This window comes from Solea solea, chromosome 1 (genome assembly GCF_958295425.1).
Source record: "Solea solea chromosome 1, fSolSol10.1, whole genome shotgun sequence".
In the NCBI taxonomy this organism is placed as follows: domain Eukaryota; kingdom Metazoa; phylum Chordata; class Actinopteri; order Pleuronectiformes; family Soleidae; genus Solea; species Solea solea.
In genome coordinates, this window is record NC_081134.1 from 6,449,786 (window position 1) to 6,474,699 (window position 24,914).

The following is a 24,914-nucleotide window of genomic DNA, read 5'->3' on the forward strand; positions in this document are numbered from 1 at the left end:
CAGGGAATTTGCTCCGTTCAAATACTTGCACAGACGGCCAACAGTGAGCCACCGCTCCCCTCAAACACAAACTCTGATGGCTGGATGTGAGCCATTTTAAAATAAAGAAAGATGTTCTGTAGGGAAGAGAGGGCTTCTGAGCATTTCACTGATGGCTGCATGGTTCTTCTCCTGTGCTTTCGTTAGAAAACAGTTTGCACTAGAATAGAGATACGGAAATACAAAATGGTTCTTATCACTATGAAGTGAGTTTCATACTTTGTCTTCATGTGCCTTCTTCAAAGTAACTTCCCCGCGGCCTTTATGAGAGAGGAAAGAAGCAGTAGTACAACTAACTCCATCACATGAGAGCTAGTGAAGATAATGCAGGGTTCTCAACACACTGAGCATAGAAGAGTGACATTAAGATGCATTCAAGAGCGTTCTTTACCTCTTTTATAAACACACATGCAGTCCATAGATGCTTGCTGCTGCTGCTGCTGCTGCTGCTGCTGCTGCCACTAATAGATGCATCACAAAGATTGTTTTTATCCATGTAGTCATTGATGAAAATTTACAGTTGTGTCTTTTTAATAGTATTTGTCATACTTATTTTATAATCCAACTAATTGGATTGAATTGGATATTCATCCTAAGTGCTCATGAGGAGAGACCATACCTTGCACAGGTTTCTGCTGTGATGCTCTAAATGGATTTGATTTTCCGTCTGTCCGTCCCCTCGCTCCCCCTCATTCACCCTGAGGAGAACTCGAGCACCAGAAATAGCTTCCCCAAAAATACCCTGCCACTCTCTTATGCTCACACAGACTTAGCTACACGCACGGTTTCCTTTTTCCCTTTGCTCTGCAGATTCTCTCAGCATTTTCATCCCTGCATTTTTTAGCACTCTGTCTTTTTCTCCTCCGTTCTGCTGCCCCCACTTCTCCCATGTTAACCCTGTCATTAACCTGCTGCATGTTTTCTTTCCATCTCACCTCTGTGCCTGCCTTCCCTCCCGGAGACTTAATGTTTGCTGCTGCTGCTGCTGCTGTTTCTTTTCTTTTCTTTCTTCTTTTTGCCATCACAGAAACCTCCTCAGCCTCTGCAAGCCTGGTGCAGCTGCTCTGGTGCTCAATGCATTTTTAAACACTCCATCAAGTTGTTTTAAAAAATACATCTGCTGATTAATTGATGGAGGAGGCACGGGAGGTTTGATGCAAACCAAGCAGGCTGCCTTCTTTTCTGAGCGATATAAACATGGGACTTTCTTTTTTTTTCTTTTTTTATTGTGCAGCCTCCTGTGACTTTGTAGTCCCCATGGGTAGCACTGCAGCACTGCACTGTGTTTGTCAACCAATCTCTATGTTGTCATTTGTGAACAGTAAAGCAGATTTGTAGCATTTTCCTAGTGATGGCGTGCGCCTTCATTCCTGCATGTATTTGCATTCCTGCATGTGATTGTAAGAAACAATGTGGCCTACTTAAACCTCGTATTTTCAGAGGCATTTTTTTTTTTATTGCTATTATTTTTGTTTAGGCTTGTAGACCAGAGAACTGGATGTATACTCAGGGGACAGAGAGATAAAGGTGCCGGGCAGGATGTTAATCCTAACATGAAAATGAGCCGTGAGACGCAGGAGGACAGAAGCGAGGATCGACACTGAAACATGGATTGTTTGCAAGAACAAACAAGTGTCTGGTGAATTGTTGTACTCCTACGGGTGCTTACATTTGGTGTGTCCTTTGTTCCCTCTTTGTCTCTCTCCATCTGCGATCCAGTGCATCATTTGATTTAACACTTTGAGTGTTTGCGGTGTTTTGAATCAAGTTGCTGCACAAAGGAGCAGAGCACAGGACAGAGTGCATGAAGTAGTGAAGTATAGTGTTCAATAGAACAAATAGTCCAAATAATGTAAAGCATCATTTTTTTTACATTAAAATTTTGAATGATGACATTAGACATTGCCATATAAGGGGAATATGTCTTGCACTGATTATCAAACAAAAACAACAACAACAACAAAAAACATTTAAAATCATTAAACTTCCGTACAATTTGCCATACATGACTGCACTAAACAAACCATTAGGGATACATCATTAAAGCATAGCATGATTTCATTAAGGAGTATCTGTGACAGAATAGGAGAACAATAATCTGCAGAGAGCCAAATTCATAGTGTAAGATTAGATCTTTTAATCCACATCGGGGGTGTCCTGTACCTCCGTCCTGAGGTTAAAAGTACATGTGCAGTGGGTCTGTTGTGATCTTGGGAGCTTACACCCATGTGTACTGCTCCGCCATGGCCGAAATAATGCAATCAATTGTGACATTTATAAGAACACACTAAAGATAAAGTGTAAAAACTGACATAATAGTTAAAACTGCTCTATTTACTGTTTTTTTTTTGTGAAAAAAAACAAAAAACCTTTCAGCAAACACATTTAATATTGGACTTAAGTTAGTCAGGTTTACAAAGACACTAGGTAACACATATTCACCATTAACTACATGCTTACTAACATATTTAAGTAGCATACTAGCCCTTTATTAGTAATTATTAAGCATGTACTAACACCTTATTCTACCTCTATTATGACATGAATTAAGATTTTTCCTAAATAAGGTGTTAATATGTGCTTAATATTTACTAATAAAGGGCTAGTATGCTACTTATATGCATGTTAGTAAGCACGTAGTTAATGGTGAATATGTGTTCCCTAATATAAAGTGTTACCAAACACTAATAGAACTTTAGCTCTATGCCTGCATGATATTTTAGTGACCCCGCATTTATCTAAATAATGTAACAGTAAGATGCACGTGTAAGGTGTAGAGTGAACATGGTGTTGTTGTTGTTGTTGTTGTTGTGGACATATCTAAAGAGAACACTCCCTATTTCTGTAAAAAATAGACTTTTTACATTTGTATTCTGTGCATGTGTCTTCTTCAGTACAATCTGTGAGCACAGGTGTTGAGACCACAAGCTGCACATTGTGAAGTCACTGTGTCCAGCTGAGGCCATCAAAAGCACAAATACTAAATGTTTCTCATTTTGCACCAAAAAAAAACAAAAAAAAACAACAACTCATGAATCTGACATTCATCAGACATGAATATAACATCAGTCCTCTCATCTGACGCTTTGAAAGATGGTTAATAAGGATATTAAATATGGAGATAATCAGTTTTTCTTTTATCATAGATGTTTGAAAAATGCATGTCTTCCATAAAGTGACTCAGATTCTGAGCTATATGTCAGTGACTCAGAAGAAGTGGAAGATTTAACAGTAACCACTATAATTCCTGCTCTTGGGTATAAAATGGTCTTGGCTCCCTGCTCTCTCATGACCAGCATACCAATGACAGAGTTTGCACTGTGAGGTTTTGATGAGGAGTGTGGATGGAAGCTGCTCGTGTTCTCCGCGCCGTAACTCCTCCGTGTGTCACATTCTTAATCAGATGAGGCTGTGCACCAGAGCTCACCTGAGAGCGCACGCACTGAAGTCTTAAAATGCAGATGTCACGGCTGCATTTAAATGCGCGCGGAGACGTCTGCGTGTCGGGATCAAAAGCAAGTTGTAGATTAGTCCACTGCTCGTGTTCCTGTGATATTTTATTCTGAAGTGTCTTCGCCGTGTGTCATCTTGTATCTTCCAGAAAAGATGTATGAGGCTTTTCACGATTGTATACTGTTAAACAGCAAGAAAGCAACTGTGCACATCCATCTCAACAAACAGGTGTGTGTAGGACAGGAGTTACAAGACTAACTTTCACGGATACATTTGGTTTTCTTTATTAGACCTCCTCTTACCAGATGAGGACAGACAGTCCTCATATGTGCATGCATATGTGTCGTGCTTTATCATTAATTTTCCTCTAACAACATCATTTACAAAATACGCAGCATGTTCTATTGTGGAAGACCTGAAACTAGTGACTGTGACCTTTAACTCCTCACGTAAATGTTTTCTGACTGAATAAATCAAGTGAGAGGTTTCTCATATTGTACTTCCACTCAAACCGAGTTCTTTTTACAACCAGTGGAGTCGCCCACTGGTTTCTATTGTCCTGCCTGGGCTTTGTTAGTCAAACCAGACTTTGTCTGTTTCTATATACAAGTCTACGGGCTTGACAGAGGTGAGTATCTTGACGTGGCAAACTCTAACACGCAGGATTATGCATTATGAGAATGGAAAGGAGCCTGCAGTTTTTAATAGAACGAATGAGTGATGCCTACAAAAAAGACAAGACAGTGACACAGACAGACCAGACTGTGGAGAAAAATGACAAGCTGGGAACACGGAGGAAACAACAGCAGGACTCTCAGGATCGTCTGTGCATAGAATCGATGATCAATGATGGCTGATAGATTTGACTAACTTTGGTTTATCTTGACGCCTGAGCAGTGGCTTTTTTTTTCCTGCAGATATTCTGCTTCTTCACAGCGTAGAAAGGAGGTTACAGGTGCTGTTGTTTTTCAAGATTAATTGCCTTGGATAGCTGCTGCCGCTTGAACGCCAGACATCATAAGAGCAGGGATAAATCACTGACTACACTCCTCAGGGAGGTGCTTATACTGCACCTGTGACTAATTAACAACCTCTCCCATGGCTGGACATGACGTGGTGTGAAATACAGTGCAACGTATTCTGCATTAAATTAAGATGTCACTGTTTTTGACACATTCTTATATACTGGTGATGTGGAGTTTGATCCTACCCAGCACAGATCATCAGTCATCTTAATGTAGAGCAAGAATGTGCACAGAGAATTTATGAAAGATGAAAACACATACGTGAAGTTACCCCACAAATGTATGAACGCGTAATTCAGTGAATGATTTCATGGATACATTTGTTCATTTGAAGTCGATTTGAGATTCCACTGTTCCACATGGAAACGCTATGCCATATATATACGGACAAGACCTTTGCACTATGACTGATTTAAAATAGGCTGCTGAGACCTTAGGTTTACATTTTTTCAATAAACCTTCATACGTTTGGAGTTGGTATTGGTTGGTATTTTTGCGGCAGCGGTGCATCTCCACTGCAGACCCTTGTTTTTCTGACTTTTTCAGAGGGGCAGTGAGACTGTGGAGGTTTGACAACAGTCCCAACAGTGGGTGGTGCAACAGACCTAATCACCAAAACCAAAATGTACACAACAGTTTGCAGCCCACAAATAAGAACCATATTTTGTGAATATACTGGCTGTACTTTTGTATTTGAGTTTATCATCTTTCTTGTAGTTGTTTTTTTTTACTAATTTCCAGAGATAAATGTGTTATTTGATCATCAGACAGTGGATCTGACATACACGTCTCATTCTCACAGAGGAACAGAGTGGGATTGAAAAAAATAAAGAAGATTGACAAAAAGTCGACGTCAAAGTCACTTCCTTCAAAGAAAATAAAAGCCCTGCACTGCTCTTCCCTGTGTTTATGTCAATTATAACAAGTGTTATGATTAAAAGATCTGAAAACTGGTCAAATTTAATCCAACTCTGTAATAGAGTGTGAATTAAACAAACCCACCAGCATCGTAAGGAATACATCGTAAGTGTATTCTTCTTTGACTAAGTGAAAGAAAATGGGTGAAACATCCCGTATGTGCACATTGTGTGAACCAGTGCATCATATCGACAGACATGCTTCACCACAGTATGAAGGATAAGCACGCACTGGATGGAAGTAAGTGGGGATTTGACAGGTGGCGTCTCCCTGAGATTCACTCTCATTAAAACCAAACACCGCTGTAACAGCCTCACAAATGGAACCGAATCAACATGCAAACGGAATGAGTCACACATGAGGGCATGAGATACGTGTGTGTGTGTGTGTGTGCTGTTAGATTTCATTTAGGCTGCTTTTTTCCATTACTATATTAAAACCATGATTTTTTTTCCTAACTATATAAACACATCTGAGCCAAAAGTACTCAATTTCTTTTTTTAAACCTAGATTGAATTTGTGATATTTGGAAATAATTCAAATTTGAAAGTTTGCTTATATGATCAACAATAGAAGAAAAACGGTCTATTTTGTGCCTTCTGCACAATAATCGCTCATAGCTTTGACTCAACAACACATACGAAGACTGAAAAACACGTTTTTATAAATCCTGAAGATTGTATTATTCCCACAGCAATTTACCAAGGTTAGTTACCACTGACGCTGGTGGTGATGGTGAGACTGATGAAGTATGAAGAATGATGGATCCTGTGAGTGGGGATGGGGAAGTGGAGAGCGTGTATGTCCACAGAGACCTAAGACAGAAGGAGACAACAAAGACAGCCCACGAGATGATTGGCTAATAACATGTGCGTACCGCAGTGCTATTGGGATGAGGCCAGCTGATGAACAGCACATTGCATCATTGACACACAGGGAAATGAGGAAGTGTCAGTGCCCATGAGAGGATGAGAGGAAATTATAAATGAAGTGTCATTAGTGCATGTGTGTGTGAGTGAGTGTACCTGGTATTCTTTATATTGCGGGGACCTAAATCTGTTTACACAGTCACTTTATGGGGACTTGTCTTCCTTATGGGGTCAAAAATCAGGTCCGCATAACGTAAACACTAACACTGCTGTGTCTCTCCTCCCTGCAGGTGATGATCCTCTACTTTCAGCCTAGTGTGTTCCGATGTATCCTCCTGAGGTGGGTGCGCCTCCTGGGTTTCGCCATCATGTACGGCACCGTCATCCTCAAACTATACAGGTACTGGAAACTTAATCAGAAGCTAAAACTGGAATCCGAAGAGTGACTTTCATCACGAGTGAGATTGATGTTTTCTGTTTTATTGTCTCCTTTTATATGAGATATAAGTTTTATAAGTTTTTTCCGTCCCTCTAGAAGAGAAGAAAACTTCTTGAAGATTAAAAACACTCCCCATCTCTTCTGTCCTCTCTTTACTCATTCTCATTTTATTCCTCTCCCTGTCTCTTCCTGTCCCCTTTTCTCAAGCCCACTTGTCTTCACGAAAATCTTCTTGTATCTCCTCTCTTCTCCTCTCCTCTCAATAATTCAGTTCCCTCATGCTTGCACTTTGGCCAATAAGCACACTTGACACACACACAAACACAGTCTGGTTTCCATGACTTCAGAGGACATACTGTAACATCTACTTACATTCATTTCCCGGACACTTACTCTAACCTTAACCATCACAACTACTAGCCTAACCCAAACTCCAACCCTAACCCTCACCTGAACCTAATCCTAACCATACAACATGTCTTCATCTTAAAATGTATGTTACAGGGACTTGATTTTTTTGGAGGGAAGACAAGTCCCCATAATGTGACTGTGTGAACAGATATAGGCCCCTACAACATGAGTAATACCTGGAACTCACCAACTTCCCAGGTTACTGCATTGACTTCCATTACCAAAGTCTAACCCTAACTTTAACCTAACCACAAATGTATTCTTAGCCCTAACACCTCAGAAATTAGGTTTAAGACCAGGTTTTGGTCTCCATCAGGACTAGTGGTCCGGACAAGGTTAGTGTTTATGCCAGAAAAGGTTCTAAAGAAGTAACAAATACATGTACTCACACACACACACACACCCTGCTCTTCACAGGTGCTGCTGAGATTGGAGTAGACTAAAGAGTTCCCATGGCAAAATTACCAATCTGACTCATTTTTTCTTTTATCTTTTTTTTCTGAGCTTGCTGGGTGAGAAGTGCTTCCCCGAGGGAAAGCTCTTAAAGCCTGGCCCTGCGGAACGATTCAGAAATACAGATTTGTCACAGTCTGTTTGAGGGAAGGCAGACACATGAACTGACTAACTCTGCTTCTCTAGTATCACAATGATTTGTGCTCCTGTGAATATTCTGGCAGATACGCTTTATTCTTTTCCTGTCTTGGTCATTGTTGTTGATTCTTTTGTTTCTGTTGGCCATGCTGTGCATGTACACGCACCTGCAGTGGAAACTACAGCATAATTCTGCAGTGTATGTAGTTATTTCTCATAATATTTACTAGGGCTGCAACTAACAATCATAATGCCTTATTGAGTCGTCCGTGAGTTATTTATCTTGATTGGTTGTTGTCATAAAATGTTATAAAATGGTGAAAAGTATTGCCCAAAACTCAAATGACCACAGAGGTCTTGTTTTGTTTACCCACCTGTGATAATTCAGTTTAGATGATATTAAAGAATAACAAGCTGCTGTTAATGTGGTAGTAATGTACACGTATTGGTCGATTACTAATTGATTAACAGTTATATTGTTAACATTCACCCATGTCCTATCACTCCCCAACTAATTATTATAATATTACTGATATTTAAAAAATAAACCTAATATTCCTGTTTGGCTGTGACATGTGCTCCCACCCTCTGCTGCTGTGCTGTTTGTTTACTTCACCCTGCAGCACAAGAGATATTACACCATGAATTCAACTAAACGTACTTGACAGACAACAAATGCATTTAAACAACTGCGTCTTTTCTCCCTACTCCTTTTCATTCAAGTGGGCATGTTAATGAAGTGTGAGTAACAAGGGACAGAATCTCTTATTAACACCGACGGCTCATTATGATTTCATCCAGCAGTCTCTTGTACTCAGGCTACTGTTGTCCTCCCCTTCACCTTCTCCCAGGGTGTTAAAGGTGTTCCTGTCCCGCACGGCCCAGAGGACGCCTTACATGACCAGCTGGCGTGTCGTGCGGCTACTGGCAGTGATTCTGCTGGTGGTGCTGTGGTTCCTCTTGGCCTGGACCTCTGCCGTGTGCCAGAACCCTGAACTGAGTCATGCCCTGATCGCTGCAGGCCTCACCCCAGAGGGACTGCAGTTCAGTATGTGTCTGCTGGACCAGTGGGACTACATGATGGCTGTCGGTAAGCGTGTGTTGCGTTTACAAGCCTATAACCACTGTGTCCAGAATGAGGAAAGTTGGTTTCCACTTAACTGTAAGACGCTTTTGGGCTTATAGTCTGAGTCTAGGATGCTTGGGTAAGGCTGAAGATTAAATGTAACTTAGAAACTTTATTTTTGGTTGCAGCTGCTGTCAGGACCAGCTGAGAAGGTCTTCAGTAGCACCACAGTTCCACATTTGGTTCAAAAATGCTTGACATGTCCAATTTCATGATCAAGCTAAGACCGTAGTCCAACTGAGTCCGGCCATTGGACAACTTGCCAAATCATGCAGGAGTAATCAGACTATGAATCGCAGTATTCAGGTATGTTAGTCTGACTAAGACTAGCTCAATCTTAGTCCGACTAATGTGCTTGCGTGACATTAAGAAAACTAAAACCGGACTTTTAACATGCATTTAAACGCACTGACTGACTGGTTGTAAAAACATACAGAATTACCGAAGAAGTTATTAATAATTATTAATGCTCTTTTACAACCTCTGGGCTAAGACCTTATGATGTTAACGCTGTAGTGCACAACTTAATGGTTATAAACAAATATCCGTTATAAAAATGAGTGCACACAATCAGCTCCACATGACTCTATATGTGTTTCTCAGTATAGCGGTGATTAGGTTTTATTCCCATGCTGCACACAGGAAGTGATTCATATATCAAGACACAGCATTGTGCTAGTAAAGTGAGATGGCTGCAAAGGACTGTTTTAGAAAACTAGAAGACTTTCAGTGAAGCACAGTTAGTCCTACATCGTATCTCTTCATGAACAACAAAGGAGAGGCAGAATAATAATCTCAACAACAAAAATCACCAAAAGTTAGTTGCTTTCACAAGGTTTTTCTCTGATGGACCAGGATGAGGACTCTGTTGTGCAGCTGTTTTCTGCTCTGGACTGAAGCCAGGCTGCTCCTGCTCCTTCATTCTAAAGTTATCATCAGCCACCAAACCCCCGACCAATGTTATTATCATTATATCGTTATATTACTATGCAACAGACATTGTCACAATGACTTTTGCTGGTTCACACGTTCAGTGTAACCATGTGAAAACCTCAATTTACTGCCACAGTGTACATGATTTCTTTCTTCTGCTATTTTATCTGCAAAGTGGTTTGGAAACGTCTTTAGGAGTTGTTGTTGTTGTTGTTGTGGTGCCTTGAAAAACACCAGCATTGTTACAAAACGGCAGGGATGTTTATCATGACACAACACCGACCTTGTTGCGAAGAAGCTGCATCCTCACTCATGTCTTGGGTCATCTGCAGCATTGAAATAGCAAACAAACAATAAATCACCCGCAGCCACTACAGGGACACAACATGTGTCTGTTGCCTCTTGACACAAAAATAGAAAAATCCAGTTTTGACTGGGTAATTTAGCTTTCCACACACAAACTAATAAAGGAATTGAGGCCTATTATGTTGTTAACAGTGAAGCCTCTAAAACAAACAAGATGGACTGCTCCTCTTTATGGGACCCTGTGCTGCCACTAGCATCAAAGCAGAATACCTCAAGAGGGCAGAGGATATAGCTTTAAAAATCTCATTCATTTATTTAATCCTTCACTGACATGTCTCTGGGCACTGTTCAGGGGATGTGCCTGTCAAGATTTAATTATATGTAATAAACAACCACGAAATAAAATGGAGGAATGTGAAATGGAACATCATAAAACATATGGAAGTACATTTAAGTGTAATAGTGGGCTATTCTCCACATTTAACACAGTTCCCGCACAGTTCCTAAATGACCAGACCTTCTGACACTGAGGGTTGGTTGAGAACTGTCCTTTAAATGCACAGTATGTGATTTCTGCTGCAAGGGGGTATCTCAGTCAAAGCAGTGAAATAATGGGAATTGTTGTCTTTGTCATGTTGTCTTGTTTAGTTCCCTTGTGTGTTTGCATTTTACTCGGAGGGCTTTGGCAGCAGAAGACGCAGCAAATGTTAATGAGCAGTCGTGAGCCATCAGTGACACAATACACACAATAAAAAAGGGGGGAAAAAAAGGACAACACACTGGCTAACTAGTAATACTGTATATTTATTGTCTTCCTCCCCTTTATGGGGTTTCGCCTCAGAGTTTTAAGCAGATAAAGAAAAGGACGTAACTGAATAGTGACCAATTTGAAATGGTCTATTACATCGTAAATAAATACACATTTCTATGTATTGAAAACCCATGGAAACATTTTGGCTAACAAGTACACTACTCAACAAAATATGGAACATTAGTCATGCCATTTTTAGATATTTTAATGAAGAAATGTTACCTATTATAACTTAGTGGCCTCTGTTTCTGACAGATAATATCAGAAATCATGTTGGCCCTTTACTATCAATTCTATGTTTTAACAGAACTGATATAAAATGATTGTAATTCTGTTAAAAGCTGTTGGAGCCTCCTCCTGTTGTCCATTCAGAGAGTATTCATTCCATCTACTGAGTGTTAAGTATATGCTAGCAGCAGCACTGTTAATAAGGTAACAATGATTTCAATTGTCAAAAATGCAATGACGTTTGTGGTATATTAGGGCAGCGGTGATGGTGTCGAGGAGGATAAGGGGGTTTCATTTGAGTTGGTTGACAACCCTGTCAGAGGCTGATAGAGGGACAGACAGAATGATGGAGGGTGGCAGGGGAAAGACGAGATGAGCTAGTGAAGGAAAAGGCTCGTAAGGATGTGAGAAGTGATGCGAAGAAAGTTTTTCACCAGCTGAGGAAAGTGGGAACTTCAGAAAAAGGGAGCTGGTTCATGGGAGGACAACTAAGGACACTCTGGAGACAGGACAAAGGAACAGAGACATCTTCAGAGACGCAGCACTTGGAATGACTTGGTGCATGACAGGTTTTCTGCATCTGCACATTTGTGTGTGTGTGTGTGTGTGTGTGTGTGCTCACACCGGTCCAGATTGGAAATGTTGGAGTCCTGCTGTTTGCTCTGACAGCCACTGAGAACACCCTGGTGTGTGCTGGTTGCAGTGAAGGACGGCAGGCAGCCTGCAAAAAACACATTTAACAATGCACAAGGCACAATGTGTGTACTGTGTGCGAAAAATTAATGTAATCACTTGTCAGTGTTTGTGCCTGTTTTGCCATAATGCCAACAACGAAACACTTGTCAGTTTAAAAAAAAACACGATAAATCACCCTGTTTGGTCCTGAAACGCAAAGCAAAACAGAGCTGATGCAAAGCTGCACTGATAATGTCAGCAATCAAGTGTTTATGTGGAGCCGCTATTAATCTTCATTAGTTGGACTTGTTTTCGTTTCCATCTCGCAGGCAGCTCTCGTGTGTCCGATTCAGAGGCTAACCACCATGTAATTAGTGATGAGTTATAGATTATAGAGCTGTTCATAAATATTAATGGTGTGTAATCACTGTAAAGACTGTATGGACTCACAATGCACATCTGCAGTGTGAAGAAAGAAAGAAAAAGCCTTTTGAAGAGTGAACCAGCCCATCTTCATAAACGTTACATGATTAAAGAATAGGACTAATCTGCAATCTCTTTTTATTTGCGATGATGTTCTCAGTAAAACCCACATCATCTTCGAGCAGCGAGTGCAACATCTATCGCTCTACTCTGGGACATAACTTTGTTTCTCTATTCTTTAAAACAAAGTATTGTTTTAAAACTGTATTACATTGACAGTTTAGTTGACAATGAGCTGTAGTTTTTAATACATCTTCCCACTGTGACCTTGGTGTTTTATGTCTGGTGGTGTTTTCCTGTTTTATGTCTGTGTTTTAGCTTGTTATTTTTATCTGAACGTTTCTTTTATTGTCTTTTATGTGTAACTTATGTATTGTTAAAATGTTTTACTCCTCTTATTGTTGATTTTGTATATTGTGTACTGCACTTTGGTTCACCCTGTGGTGCTTTATAAATACAATTGGATTGGATTGGTGAGACCTGATAATAACATCAAGATGTTGACACTGCAGTAAAATACTATTTCTTATTTCTAAGTACAGCTGTTTTCACAGCTGAAAACCAGGAATCCTAACCACTAATTGTTTCCTAAATCCTTTTCTTTGTGGTCTCTCTGTTGCCCAGCGGAGTTCCTGTTCCTGCTGTGGGGCGTGTACCTCTGCTACGCTGTCCGCACGGTGCCCTCGGCTTTCCACGAACCGCGGTACATGGCCGTGGCCATCTACAATGAGCTCCTCATATCGGCCATTTTCCACATCATCAGGCGAGTAATGAAATCTGACTTGATTAGGCATGAATGGACATGTAAATGAGACAAAACAAGTTGTCCCCTTGAATATGCTCACTGAGAGAGAGAGAGAGAGAGAAAGAAGATCCAGAGCGTGGGGGAAAACAAAAGAATAATGAACCAGGTGAATATCTCTGTGACTGTATAGTGGAAGTGACGTGAACAATGGCCGGGGGGGGGTTTCTATGATTTCACGTTTTCTCGCAGTTTAAACTGCAGTTTAATCACATTCACATTTGCCTGTTTTCATGGGCAGTGCAAGATTTGATCCTGTCAGATGAAAGGCAGAGAGTTCATCCGCCCCCTGCATCAGGGAAATGAACTGTGTCAGCAGAGTGGACCAGTTGAAAGGAAGTGAATAAAACTGTCTTCTGAGAGACAAGGCAAAGACCCACTGTGCCAGAGTCCAACTCAAATGGACGGTCTCTGGCAGGGTCGGAAAGCCTCTGCTCCTATTTTTAAAAAAATATTAGAAAGTTCATTACTGTGATTCAGTTTCATGAAAATACTAGATAATAGGCTACAGAGAACCCTTAGGCAAAATATGACTTCACTTGGTGCTTAATTCTAGTGCACACTAATCCATATTTTATATTTTATATCACTGAATATCACCTCTGTCTGCAGCCAGGCAGCCGTTGAAGACAAATAAACTGTAATAAACCTGCAGCAACAGGATATTTCCAGGTGCAAATGGTAGCCTGGAGAATTGAGTGTGTATCTGGTGGACACAGTGAAGCGTTTAGCTGCTGAAGATTGGAAAGCAGCCGACATTTTGGACATTTGGTGCATATTGAGCAACTTAAGGACATGTGCCAAATATCTACACGTCTTCTCCTTGTGTTGTTATTTTGTCTTAGCATGTCTGCTATTTTAATGTGGCTTTGAGTAAATTTTTTGAAAGCAATATGTGAATAAAATGTATTATTACTACCGGTTTTATATATCATTTTAGCTGTAGATTAAAGAAAAACAATTTGCTAAGCAGCAAAACATTTGTTACACTTCAATGCATGTTTAATGTTTGCTATTTGTTGTTGTTTTATTGCCCAATCCTTCTGCAATGCAGGCAGATTCTAGTTCCTGTTTATGTTTGTGTCACATGAAACACATATAACTTACAGTATCACTGGAAACATTGTTATTAAGTAGAACTATTCTTTATATATACATATATTCCAGTTTGTCCCTTAAGTAAATGATATTGTAAATGATTACATCTGAATGTTGAATTGGGTTTAAATGCCTGATTGTATATATAGGTTTTACAGGACTCACTGAATACTTGGTCAGTGCTTTTACTGTGGGAACCAAAGTGGCTTTGTGATTATTGAGCAGCTGCAGGAGCTTCAGGCAAAGAAATTCCATTTGCCACACATCCTCTGATAAAAATGATTCCTCACTGAATATTCTTTCATTTAGGCTGCGGCCTATTGTGCTCAGTGGAACGAGAGCATCAGATCACATTACTGTAATCTGTTAAGAAACAGAAGTCCATCGGGTACACCTTTGTCGGTGGTGTAAAAAAAGCAATAAAATCAAGCCGTTCTTACCTGCTGGGGGACGAAACATAATGTTCTTTTGAGGTTAAGGTTATTGGCTAGACTGGACCTCTTGTATGTAAGATGGTATATGTTTGTGTGGTGGTTTAGAGATGAGGGGGAAAACATGTCTCATATGAAATATTAATGTTGACATGCTTATTTGGACCTGTGAGTCACCTTGGTTGATGTCTGATGAATGACGGGAAACAGCTCTCTCTCAGCTTGGATTGATTCATCTGACTTAAATTGGCTCTTAAATGTTGGTGCCAAAAAACGATTTGTTTGTGCCAGTTTAAGTTTTATGGTTATTTTTGTAAATATTCCACCAATAATTGGAGTGATTCGTGGCTTTGGTGCTTGTGAAGACTAAAGGGTTGTATTTCACACATCTGTGGCAAGTGAGATGTACTCTGAGTAATTTCAGCAGCAGAATTTTATACTTTGGCTCCAGCGTGTTTACTCCACTTCTGAATCCTTCATTGTCCACTACAGAACAAGGCCATAGGTCCATATTCACTGATAAATCTTGTGATCTTTTGAGTCCTGATGCTATTATAGGGATCTGGAGCTATAAACACTTCCTTTAGAGTCTTTTGGCCTGGCTGGATTTTCTTTTCAAATCTCCTCAGGGTGATGCCTTGTTAAGTGGTTTCTTATATCACTCGTACTCCCTGACATGAGGCTCACAGAGTCTGGATTTTTTGTATGGCACCTTTTCTCCTTTGGCGTTTTTTTGACAAGGGGAAACTGAAATACTTCCACCTACAGTAAGACCATCTTTAGACTCACCAGTAAGAAGTTTATTGAATTGCCACCAGGGGGCTTTACAGTTGGTTGCAAAAATAATTATGCTTGAATAGCGGTAAAGTAAAATAAAGTGCACCTAATTCTAGCTTGATTTATAACGTCAGTAAACATTTTCCTAAATTTTTCTTTGGACTGTGAGGAAGCCGGAGACACCCCATGCACAAAGAGCTGTGATCTACGACTATGATAACAGTAGTGATTAAAAAAAGGAAACCACAAGCAACTCCAAATGCAACCCTGTTCCGAGCTGTGACACGGATTCTGCACTGTCTGAGCTGAGAGCGCTGGTGGTGACAGAAATGGGTCACGAATCCTTTGTGTAACATTGACTGGAGTGTTTGTTTTAACGGGGAACGAAAACAGCAACCCGTTTCTGTACTGCAACCTTTTCATTATGAGGATCAGACAGTTACATAACATCTGCATGTGCTCATAAGGAGGTATATGATACTCTCTGACGATCAATTTACTAAAATCATATCATCCTTGTATTATCACTGCCTCAGTATAGCACCCGCCAAAACAGAGCCAAAAGGTTTGTACTTTGTTTTTGAATTGTCCATCTGTCCCTCTTTTGGGATATTTTAAAAACATCTTGAATGAATTTCTTATAATTAGATTTTGGTGGTCGACGGTCAAAGGCAAAGGTCAAAATGTGTTTCTTATGAATGCACCATCTCAGGAACACCACAAGGCAACATCTGCAGATTTGGTACAAATGCTCACTTGGACTTCAAGATAATCTTTTCAACTACGTCACAAATGTTCACACAGACTCACTTGTTGAATGTTTTTTGAATATCAAAATTCAATCACATCTTATTTGAAAAGGGAAAAAAAAGGGTCCTTGCATTAAAAAAAGTCAAGGCACTCACAGATAGTTTTAAACTTAACTTTAGGCCTTTTAACTTTCAAACCATTGAATTGTCTTTTTAATGCAAGAACCTTTTTTGACATAAAGCATCGGCATAATCTGGATAAGGTGTAAGCTAAAGCTCATCTGCCCGGCAGTCTGCTGGTGTGTGCACATGCAATGTTTACCCTATTCAACATGTTGCTAAATACCAACAAATACAGCGTAAGCCATTCCATTTTGCAGCTGACGATATAATAATATTACGAAACACTCCAAATGTAGCGGCATCAAACCAAGTCAAGGTGAACACGCATTTTTCGTAACCTCCACAGATTGCCACTTTTATCATTTTTTTTGCTTTTATGCTTGTTTTCTGTTAAGTAATTACTGCAGGGTTCGCAGATTCTGTCAAGGCTGCTTTTGTGTCTCTGTGTGTGTCTGTGTGAACGTGTGTGTGTGTGTGTGCGCGCGTGTGCAGCATATTTCCGACAAGTCAAGTGCTTTAGTTGAAATGGGCTTTCAAATTTGAGCCTGTGAATGAAAGGAAATTTTTTTGTTGTTGTTTTCCTGCAGGTTCTCTCTGGTGCCCGGTCTACACCCTGACTGGATGCTCATGTTGTTCTTTGCTCACACTCATCTGACTGTGACTGTGACTCTGGGCCTGCTGCTTGTTCCAAAGGTAACACTTTACCTGGAGCTCACATACCGTGTCCGTGATCACTTCACATGCAACAGAAACACATTTATAATCCTCTCCCAGCCAAAATCAACACTAAAAATAATAAATAAACTAAATTCAGTGTAAGTGGACATTGTGATTGTTTGGCGAGTTAAATACTTCTTGCACTCATCCACCGCTACTGCTGCATACATGCAGATGCTCCCTTTCAGATGACACAGTGTACAAATAATATTACACCATTTCTGTTTGAGGAGACCAATCATGGCAGAATAACATCAGCAGTAACTTAAAAAATTAAAAAAATTAATATTTCCATGAGGAGCAATTATTACCACACAGAGAGTTTTAATGCCAGAAAACAGCTCTATATTTTTGCATTTATGGCTTTATCCATACAGCTGCAGTGGCTCATCATTATTAGTAGGTTGTTATTATGCATGATATGCCAAGTCACATATTCACATAACAGTAACATATTCATTGCATAGTTCAGCAAAGATGAGATCAAGGTAGATGTCTTACTTATTTACTCAGAAAAGTATTTATTGGACAATAATGCAGTTGTAATGGAAGTCATATTCAGCACAGCGAGATTTCAATTACGGCCACTCCTGTGCTTGTTTACACACACCAGTGCATTAATCATCTTAATTTCATTTGATATTAGTGACGTGGAACAGCCACAGACCTGCAGCCTTGTTTGCCACCATTAGTTTAAACCCATTTAAACTGTGTTAGTGGTTATTCTAATTTAGCGAAGCACTCTCACGGGTGTCTTTATGTTCACACTCTAAGTCTGATGGAAAACACTGAACTCTCCTGCTGTGAGAGAAATGCAATACACCCTCAGTGTTCTCTGTTCTTTCATCCTCTCTCAATTAGGCACCTTAGAAGTGCAAGTCAGTCGAGTGCACTTGGATAATTAGGCATAATAGGAGAATGCAAAACTCACACAGGGGCTGTTCCCGAGTCTGAGCTAAATGTGTTGACTCTCTTTGTTCCCGCATTTGTTCAGGCAAAGGTAAATAAATAAATACGCTGGCGCTGGAAATCAGCTAAAAACTAAAGCTGCTCTTTAAGAATCATTCATTCCTTTCAATCCAGTGTGTTACTATAATAAATTCATTTCACTGTAGAAATCCATGTGATGACAAAAAATAGAAAATACATCTAAATGTATTACATAGTATACATAAAGATAATAGATAAGAGAATAATTCAAACTATATAAGTTGTATTCAAATTCTTAATTTTAGAGGAATTAAAATGGTTATTGGATTTATTATGACTATCAAAGTTAAAAGAAATTGACAAACGTCACCTTTAGTTGCAGACTGGGGCCAGGGGTCGTTTCTGTTATTATTGTGTTTATTAATTAAGCTGCTGTCATTTTTGGATAAATCCTCTATTATTGTATTGAATGTAACATCAAAAATGTGATATTATTAGAATTTATTATGAATTATGTCGTATAAATCTTCTAGTTACATTCTCCTTTTCTAGAGTTAGTAGAAAAAAGCAATTTTTTTATGTTGACCAAAGTCAACTGCAGACACTTTAAAAGTAATTAGTAGTTTGGCTTTTAGGAGTAGTAAGTCTTACTATGCAAACAAAGAAGAACAGCATCATTTGTGAAGACCGTCATAGTTCCCTGATGGACGTGTGAAAGGGGGAGGTGAGCGGATGAGTCCTCAAAGGCATCCAATGTTCTCAGCCTCCCTGCAGCGTGAGTGGTGTCATTGTTTAACATTGCACTCCATCTGTCTTAGTTTCTTTCTAAAGGGACTCAGGCCAGGGATGACATCGCCACTGAGGCCTACGAGGAGGAGTTGGACATGGGAAGATCTGGTTCTTACCTCAACAACAGCATCACTTCAGCCTGGAGTGAGCACAGCTTGGACCCTGAGGACATACGGGTGAAGTAGCTTTTACACGATGAAGTCCATACTTACTTTTATTATTTTGTTTTCTTATTTCACACCCAAAACTTGAACCATCCCAGTTTGAAATCAAACGGTTTCACTGTAACAACCGAGTAATTATTCAAATGCCACCCAGTGTTTACAGTCCTTTCTTTTTCAGGAAGAGCTGAAGAAGCTGTATGCTCAGCTGGAAGTCTACAAACGCAAAAAGATGCTCGCAAATAACCCCCACCTCCAAAAGAAACGCAGCTCCAAGAAAGGCCTGGGCCGCACCCTGATGAAACGTATAACAGAGATCCCAGAGACCATGCACATGCACCGCCAGTGCAGTCGTGAGGACGGCAGCGAGCACGGCAGCAACCGCAGCACCTTGAAGAGAAACCCCATTGAACCAAGTCATCACGGTAACTACGTCTGCAGTGCATTATGTATGGCTTTTAAAGATATATTATAGAACTTTAATATATATATATATATATATGATAATTACAAGACAAGAAGATAATTCCCATAATCTCATGCTGCTACCCAATGTCATCCAACTATGTCTTTTGTTACCGTTTTGATTGAGAGACCCTTAGTAGCAGAAATTATTTTAGAAACTGAAACCAGCTTTGACAATATGTCTCAATCCTGGTCCTGCATGTTTCCGATTGTTTCCCTGCTCCAACACACCCTCTTCGAATGATCAGCTCATCAGCATTTGGGAGTGTACTGGTAGAAACTGCATGCACACTAAGGCCCATACTTTCCGTGTTTGTGTTTCTGCAAAGGTCTGTTAAAGTGATGAAAGTAAGTAACAAATAGTTTGGTTTTGTTAGTAAATCTCACTTCATGGCAGTCTGCTGACTATTCTTTCCTCAGGAAAACCTCTGGATGACTCCATGAAGAACAAAGTCATGGGCTTGACAAAGTCCCTCAGCTATGATCACGTGTGTGACCAGGATGAGGAAATGGGAAGCCAAAGTGGCTCGACAGCAGGAGACAATCTGGCTTCTGTTGGTGGCGGCGGAGGAGAGGGATCTCTTCTGGGTTCCCTCATCGGCAGGAGACACGCCAAGAAGCAGCAAGAGCCCACCGCTCTGACCCCGCCGAGACTGGAACCAGCCGAGTCCACAGAGTCAGTCCCGCTGTTCTGGAAATCGGCCAGCGTGCACAACCTAACACACGAGAAGAAACCCGTCCACCTCCGCACCTCCATTATGCAGAAATCTCTGAGCGTGATCGCCAGTGCTAAGGAGAAAATGCCTGGACTTTCCAACAAGACGCAGAGTGTGGAGGACGCCAGTAAGAAGGGTTTGAAGGGACAAGAGGGGAGAATGCTGTCTGAGGTGGACGACAAGCCTGAGCATTACTCAAAAATGATCATCAGTCAATCAGTGGAGTACTCCAAGACGCCGATGAAGATGGGCATCATGAAACAACAGGTGAATGTTTTGTTGATTACTCAGTTTGTCCAACGACTAATCCATTCTCCAATAGAGACATGGATTACAGTTACACTCATAGACAACAAGCACGTGATCATGATATTTAATGTGCCGGGAGTTTGACTCGTATTATCAATACTCTTTGGACTGTGGGCAAAGCAACTAGAGATTGTTATGCATAACAGTTTTCTTCCTGCTTGATTGTCACAGGTGAGTGGCAGCCAGCCATCCATCTGCTCTGAGATTGGGAGGAACCTTTATGACGTGTCTGAGGTTTGTCCCTGGGAAATGGAAGAACCGGAGACACCCTCCGAGGCCAAAGCCCAGAAACATGTTTCCATCGCTCCTGGAGAAACCACCAGCAGCCGCAGAGGCAGCAGTAGCAGCTCTGGACTCACCAAAGGGAGTCGGTCCCAGCAGAGGCAGAAGACAGGGCATTCTCCCTCCAACAGGCGTCGCTCCAAAGATAAAGCGGGAGAAAAAGATGAGGGAAGGGAAATGCGGAGATCCCGGCCTCCTAGATCACCTCTGCCCCTTAAGCCGGATGTGTGCCCCTGGGAATTTGATGAGCAGCCCATACTGGGAAGAGATTCAGATTCAATCTCCCCAGACAGGATCAGACGAAAGAAAAGCGTCACCCCCACTGAGGGTAAAACCATGGGGCTGCGCTCAGACCACTCTAAGTCCACTGGGAGCCTTTTACAGCCTCCTACTATGATGGTAGAAATCTGCCCATGGGATTATACCAGCCCACCATCACCGAAACAGGAGAAGACCTGCAACAGCCCCACCACGCACAAAAAGAAACGGAAAGGCTCATGCTCGTCCAACCACAAAGCAGAGAAGGAGAAGGGGAGGGAGAAAAGCCGAGAGAGGCGGAGCTCCTCCAGTAAGCCGCCGTCAGAGAGGCGAAGGGTCAGTCAATCATCGGAGTGCAGTGGGCCGGTTTCTGACAGGCGGAGGAGCTCGACCAGAGACCCAGAGGCGATGGAGATTAGGAGGGCAGACGTTTTCTCCCAGGAGACCGAGCCCCGGCACACCAGCTTCTCCCACAAACCTAAATCCTCACCAGAGAGGAAGCGCTCTTTGAATAGTGGTTACAAACCTGCTGTCATCAGTGGCCCAAAAAAAGCCGACGTTTGCCCCTGGGACTTTGAAGACTCTGGTGAGCGAGCATGATTGAATGATTCTTTTGTATTCACAGACTGACAGCACACAAGACAAAGCAACTAAAATGAATGATAAGGATCTTACAGAGTATTTGATATGAAAGAGTATCTCTGAGTCACTTTTAGCGTAAAAAGATTTCAGAAGGAAACACTGTCATCGGTGCACCACAAACATAACCTTTTGCCCTCTCAACATGTTGTTGTTACGTTGCTGTGATTGCAACCTTGAAGTCACTTTAATGAGTATTAATCTGCACTTTTGCTTGCCCGTTTGTCAGTTACATGTTATATGTACATTTTATCACACTGATTCCATCGAGGCGATGTGTAAATGAATCATATTTACCAGCAGATCCGACAATCATTGGTACACACACACACACACAGTAAATGCTTCACCTGTGAGCGTAATGAATATAGGGGCATGTTTCCCTGTTATGCTGATGATAGTCTGCGTTTCACAATAAATCCTGCCCCACACAAATCTGACTTGATTTTTAAAAACGTGGGAAACCACACACACAACCAACTTTGTAACCGAATGTTTTAATCGTGAGAAAGCACACACTAGACGATCCAGTCAAAAACGCAGGACCTCACACTTTTCGATTCCAGGGATTTGGGATCTCACAGAAACGTCAGAATATAAACAGAAATGAAGGTGGACTGTCGGTGTATCTGTATGTGATGTTTTGCGCTGAGAAACACACAAGAGAAACACACACAACTGTGGATGAAGTCATGAAGTCATTCAAATCAGCCTTAAAATCCAAAGACACCCACGGTTGTCGGAAGGGTCAGATCAGGACTGAATTCTGGCCAATTTTACTCTAATGTGGTGTGGGGCAGACATGAACCAGTGGAGACTTAATCCATCAGCTGCTGATGAGGGAAAAAGACCCCTTTGATTTATCCATGCGCTTTTATTTGTACAGTTGTCTTTGGACTTCTTGTTGTTTTTCCTTAACCCTGGGTATTTAGTTATTTGTGCCTGGGCTTCAGTTCCTAGTGTCCTCTTTTATTTTTCACTTCTTTCCTGTCCTGTTTTCCCATTTGATTGCTGGCCCCACCCTTGTGTGTTTCACCTGCAGTGTTTGATTATCCCTGCCTCTCTGGAGTATGTTCTTGTTGTTGGTTCATTTGTTTCACTTTAGTTTGTTGCTTTAGCATTTCCTGTTTTTTTCTCTTTATGTTTATGTCTTTGTTAGTTTCTCTCATCAAAGACCAGTTTTGTTAATTTTTGCAACATGTGTACGGATCCTAAATATCTTACAAACGAGCAGGATCCGTTTGACTGAGAAATGTGGATAAATGAACATGTAAAGATTCTCTGTATGAAGAGTGTCATTTTTTTGCATGATGCAAACAAATATGTCAAGCATCCAGTAACATAACGTTTATTGGTTAACTTGTACTACGATATGACAGTGGAACTTTTGATGTTGTAGCCTTTGTCTCCTTATGATGATGCCTCTGAAATGATGTGCATTGCTGTCAATAATGTACATACATGTTGTTTCAAAATGGCCTGTTGAGCAGTACTGAAATATCCCAGAGGCTCTACCTTCCCTTCATTTCTTTTTCATTTTATTTATTTATTTTATTTTATTTTTTTGACTTGAACGCCCCATCTTAAAAGGATATAAAAAAAAAGTAACTCCTGCATCACAGGCTGTATTATAAAAACAAAACAAAGTATTTCAAGGACCAAAAACCAAGCCTGACCAGGGCGGATGATGTGAATAATGCATTTTTCTGCCTCTTAGTTGCCAGTTTTGCATCAGCTTGAATGCACCCTCCTCCAAATCTATTCACATAACATTGTTTTTCTGTTTGTTTGTTGTTGTTTTTTTTGGAAAATCACACCTGTGCATGACCAAATATTTTGATTTGTGCCACTGTAATCAGCCACACACTAAGAACACCTAATGCCATGCAGTAACTTTGTAGTCAATTCAGTGTCATTGTTGTTGTGTATGCATGACAGTGAAAATACATGAGGCCACGAGAAACTAGAATTCACCAGAAGGTATAAAAATAGGTGCACATGTGAAATACTTAGAAATAAAAAAAAAGGATTTAGGAGCACATGGGATCATTTTAAACACAGATGTGAGATGACACTGTGTAATCTATCTTTTGTTCAGGCGTTCAGGTACAGCATCCATAATGTGAAAATCTTGATAAAATAAACACGGCTCACCAGTCTAACTCTCACTTTCTATTCAATGTTTTTTTACAGACGTTGCAACTTTCCCAGTACATGTATTTTATGCTTGTTATTCTATAAAGTGTTGCTCCAAAGAGTCATAAACTGTTGAAGCATCAACGTGGGAGTATTTATATTGGACATTCATATTGTGCTGCATGTACATACAGTAAATACCCTGTTCTCAACAACTCTGAATTAAATATTTCTATAAAATCCCATCACCGTGGATCTGTCTCTCAGTTTTAACACCTTTATATTTATAGGAGTGTGTTGATCTGCTGCTTTTGTGTTAAATATGAATCAGAGGTCTCAAACTTGCAGCCCTCCACTTGATTTTCACCCCACCACTCATTATAACTTCAAGTTATGAGTTATGTCCCTATGATTTCTTTTATTGAATAGATAGATTTTTAACTGTGAACTACTATTCCATAGCAACACAGACACTTTTATTTTGAAATTCTGTGAAGTACTGTATTCAAATATTGTTATTGCGATATCATGATAGAACATTGAGATATCATTTTAATTAACATATCACCCACCTGTACTGAGCAGTTGCTTTTCTTCTCACTAGACCGGACCAACTACAGACCACACGAGATGCTCAGTGGCCCCCAGGTCATCAAGTTTGAGACCCCTGATTTAAATGTTCCGCACAACTCATCAAGTACATTAAAAAAGAAGAAAAAAAAACATCACCCTCACAAATTTAAACTCCTCTCAACACATCAGTATTCAAGAGAGTTAAATAACCATTTGCATTGACGACACACGAGTGTCTTTTGTAGCAGCTTGTACAACACTGCCCCCATGTGGAGAAGGAGGTTTTTTGCAGTTCAACATGACACATTTAAGAACCAACAAGTCCAACCCTCTCTATTGTGTACATGAGAAATCAAAATATTATTTATACATTCAATATCCCTATTCTTCTATTTACACTACCACTTCATTCACTTTTATTTTGATATTGGTACAAAAAAAAACTATGATGTAGTTAAAGGTCTAGGGTGAAAATGTGAAATTATTATTATTATTGTTATTATTATTTTAAACAAACTTTATTGATAACAAATATATAGAACAGCAGATATGTACTCCTTGTATTTACAATATATAGTTAAAGTAATGGATGATGTATATAAAGAAAAACAACACAGCAGAAAAGAAAAGTGAAAAGAAATAACAAACAAAC

The 24,914-nt window shown here is 40.4% G+C and overlaps 1 protein-coding gene across 1 annotated transcript in view; it reads left to right on the forward strand.

Moving 5' to 3' along the window:
- Positions 1–23,926, forward strand: part of LOC131466907 (probable G-protein coupled receptor 158) — a 50,991-nt gene extending 27,065 nt beyond the window's left edge. The window contains exons 6-13 of the mRNA XM_058640499.1: positions 6,595–6,704; positions 8,597–8,835; positions 12,932–13,070; positions 16,875–16,980; positions 18,753–18,899; positions 19,066–19,309; positions 19,770–20,332; positions 20,546–23,926. Coding sequence (XP_058496482.1) covers positions 6,595–6,704; positions 8,597–8,835; positions 12,932–13,070; positions 16,875–16,980; positions 18,753–18,899; positions 19,066–19,309; positions 19,770–20,332; positions 20,546–21,514 — 2,517 coding nt within the window. The 3' untranslated portion in view covers positions 21,515–23,926. The remainder of the gene's footprint in view (positions 1–6,594; positions 6,705–8,596; positions 8,836–12,931; positions 13,071–16,874; positions 16,981–18,752; positions 18,900–19,065; positions 19,310–19,769; positions 20,333–20,545) is intronic.
- Positions 23,927–24,914: the final 988 nt, after the last annotated feature.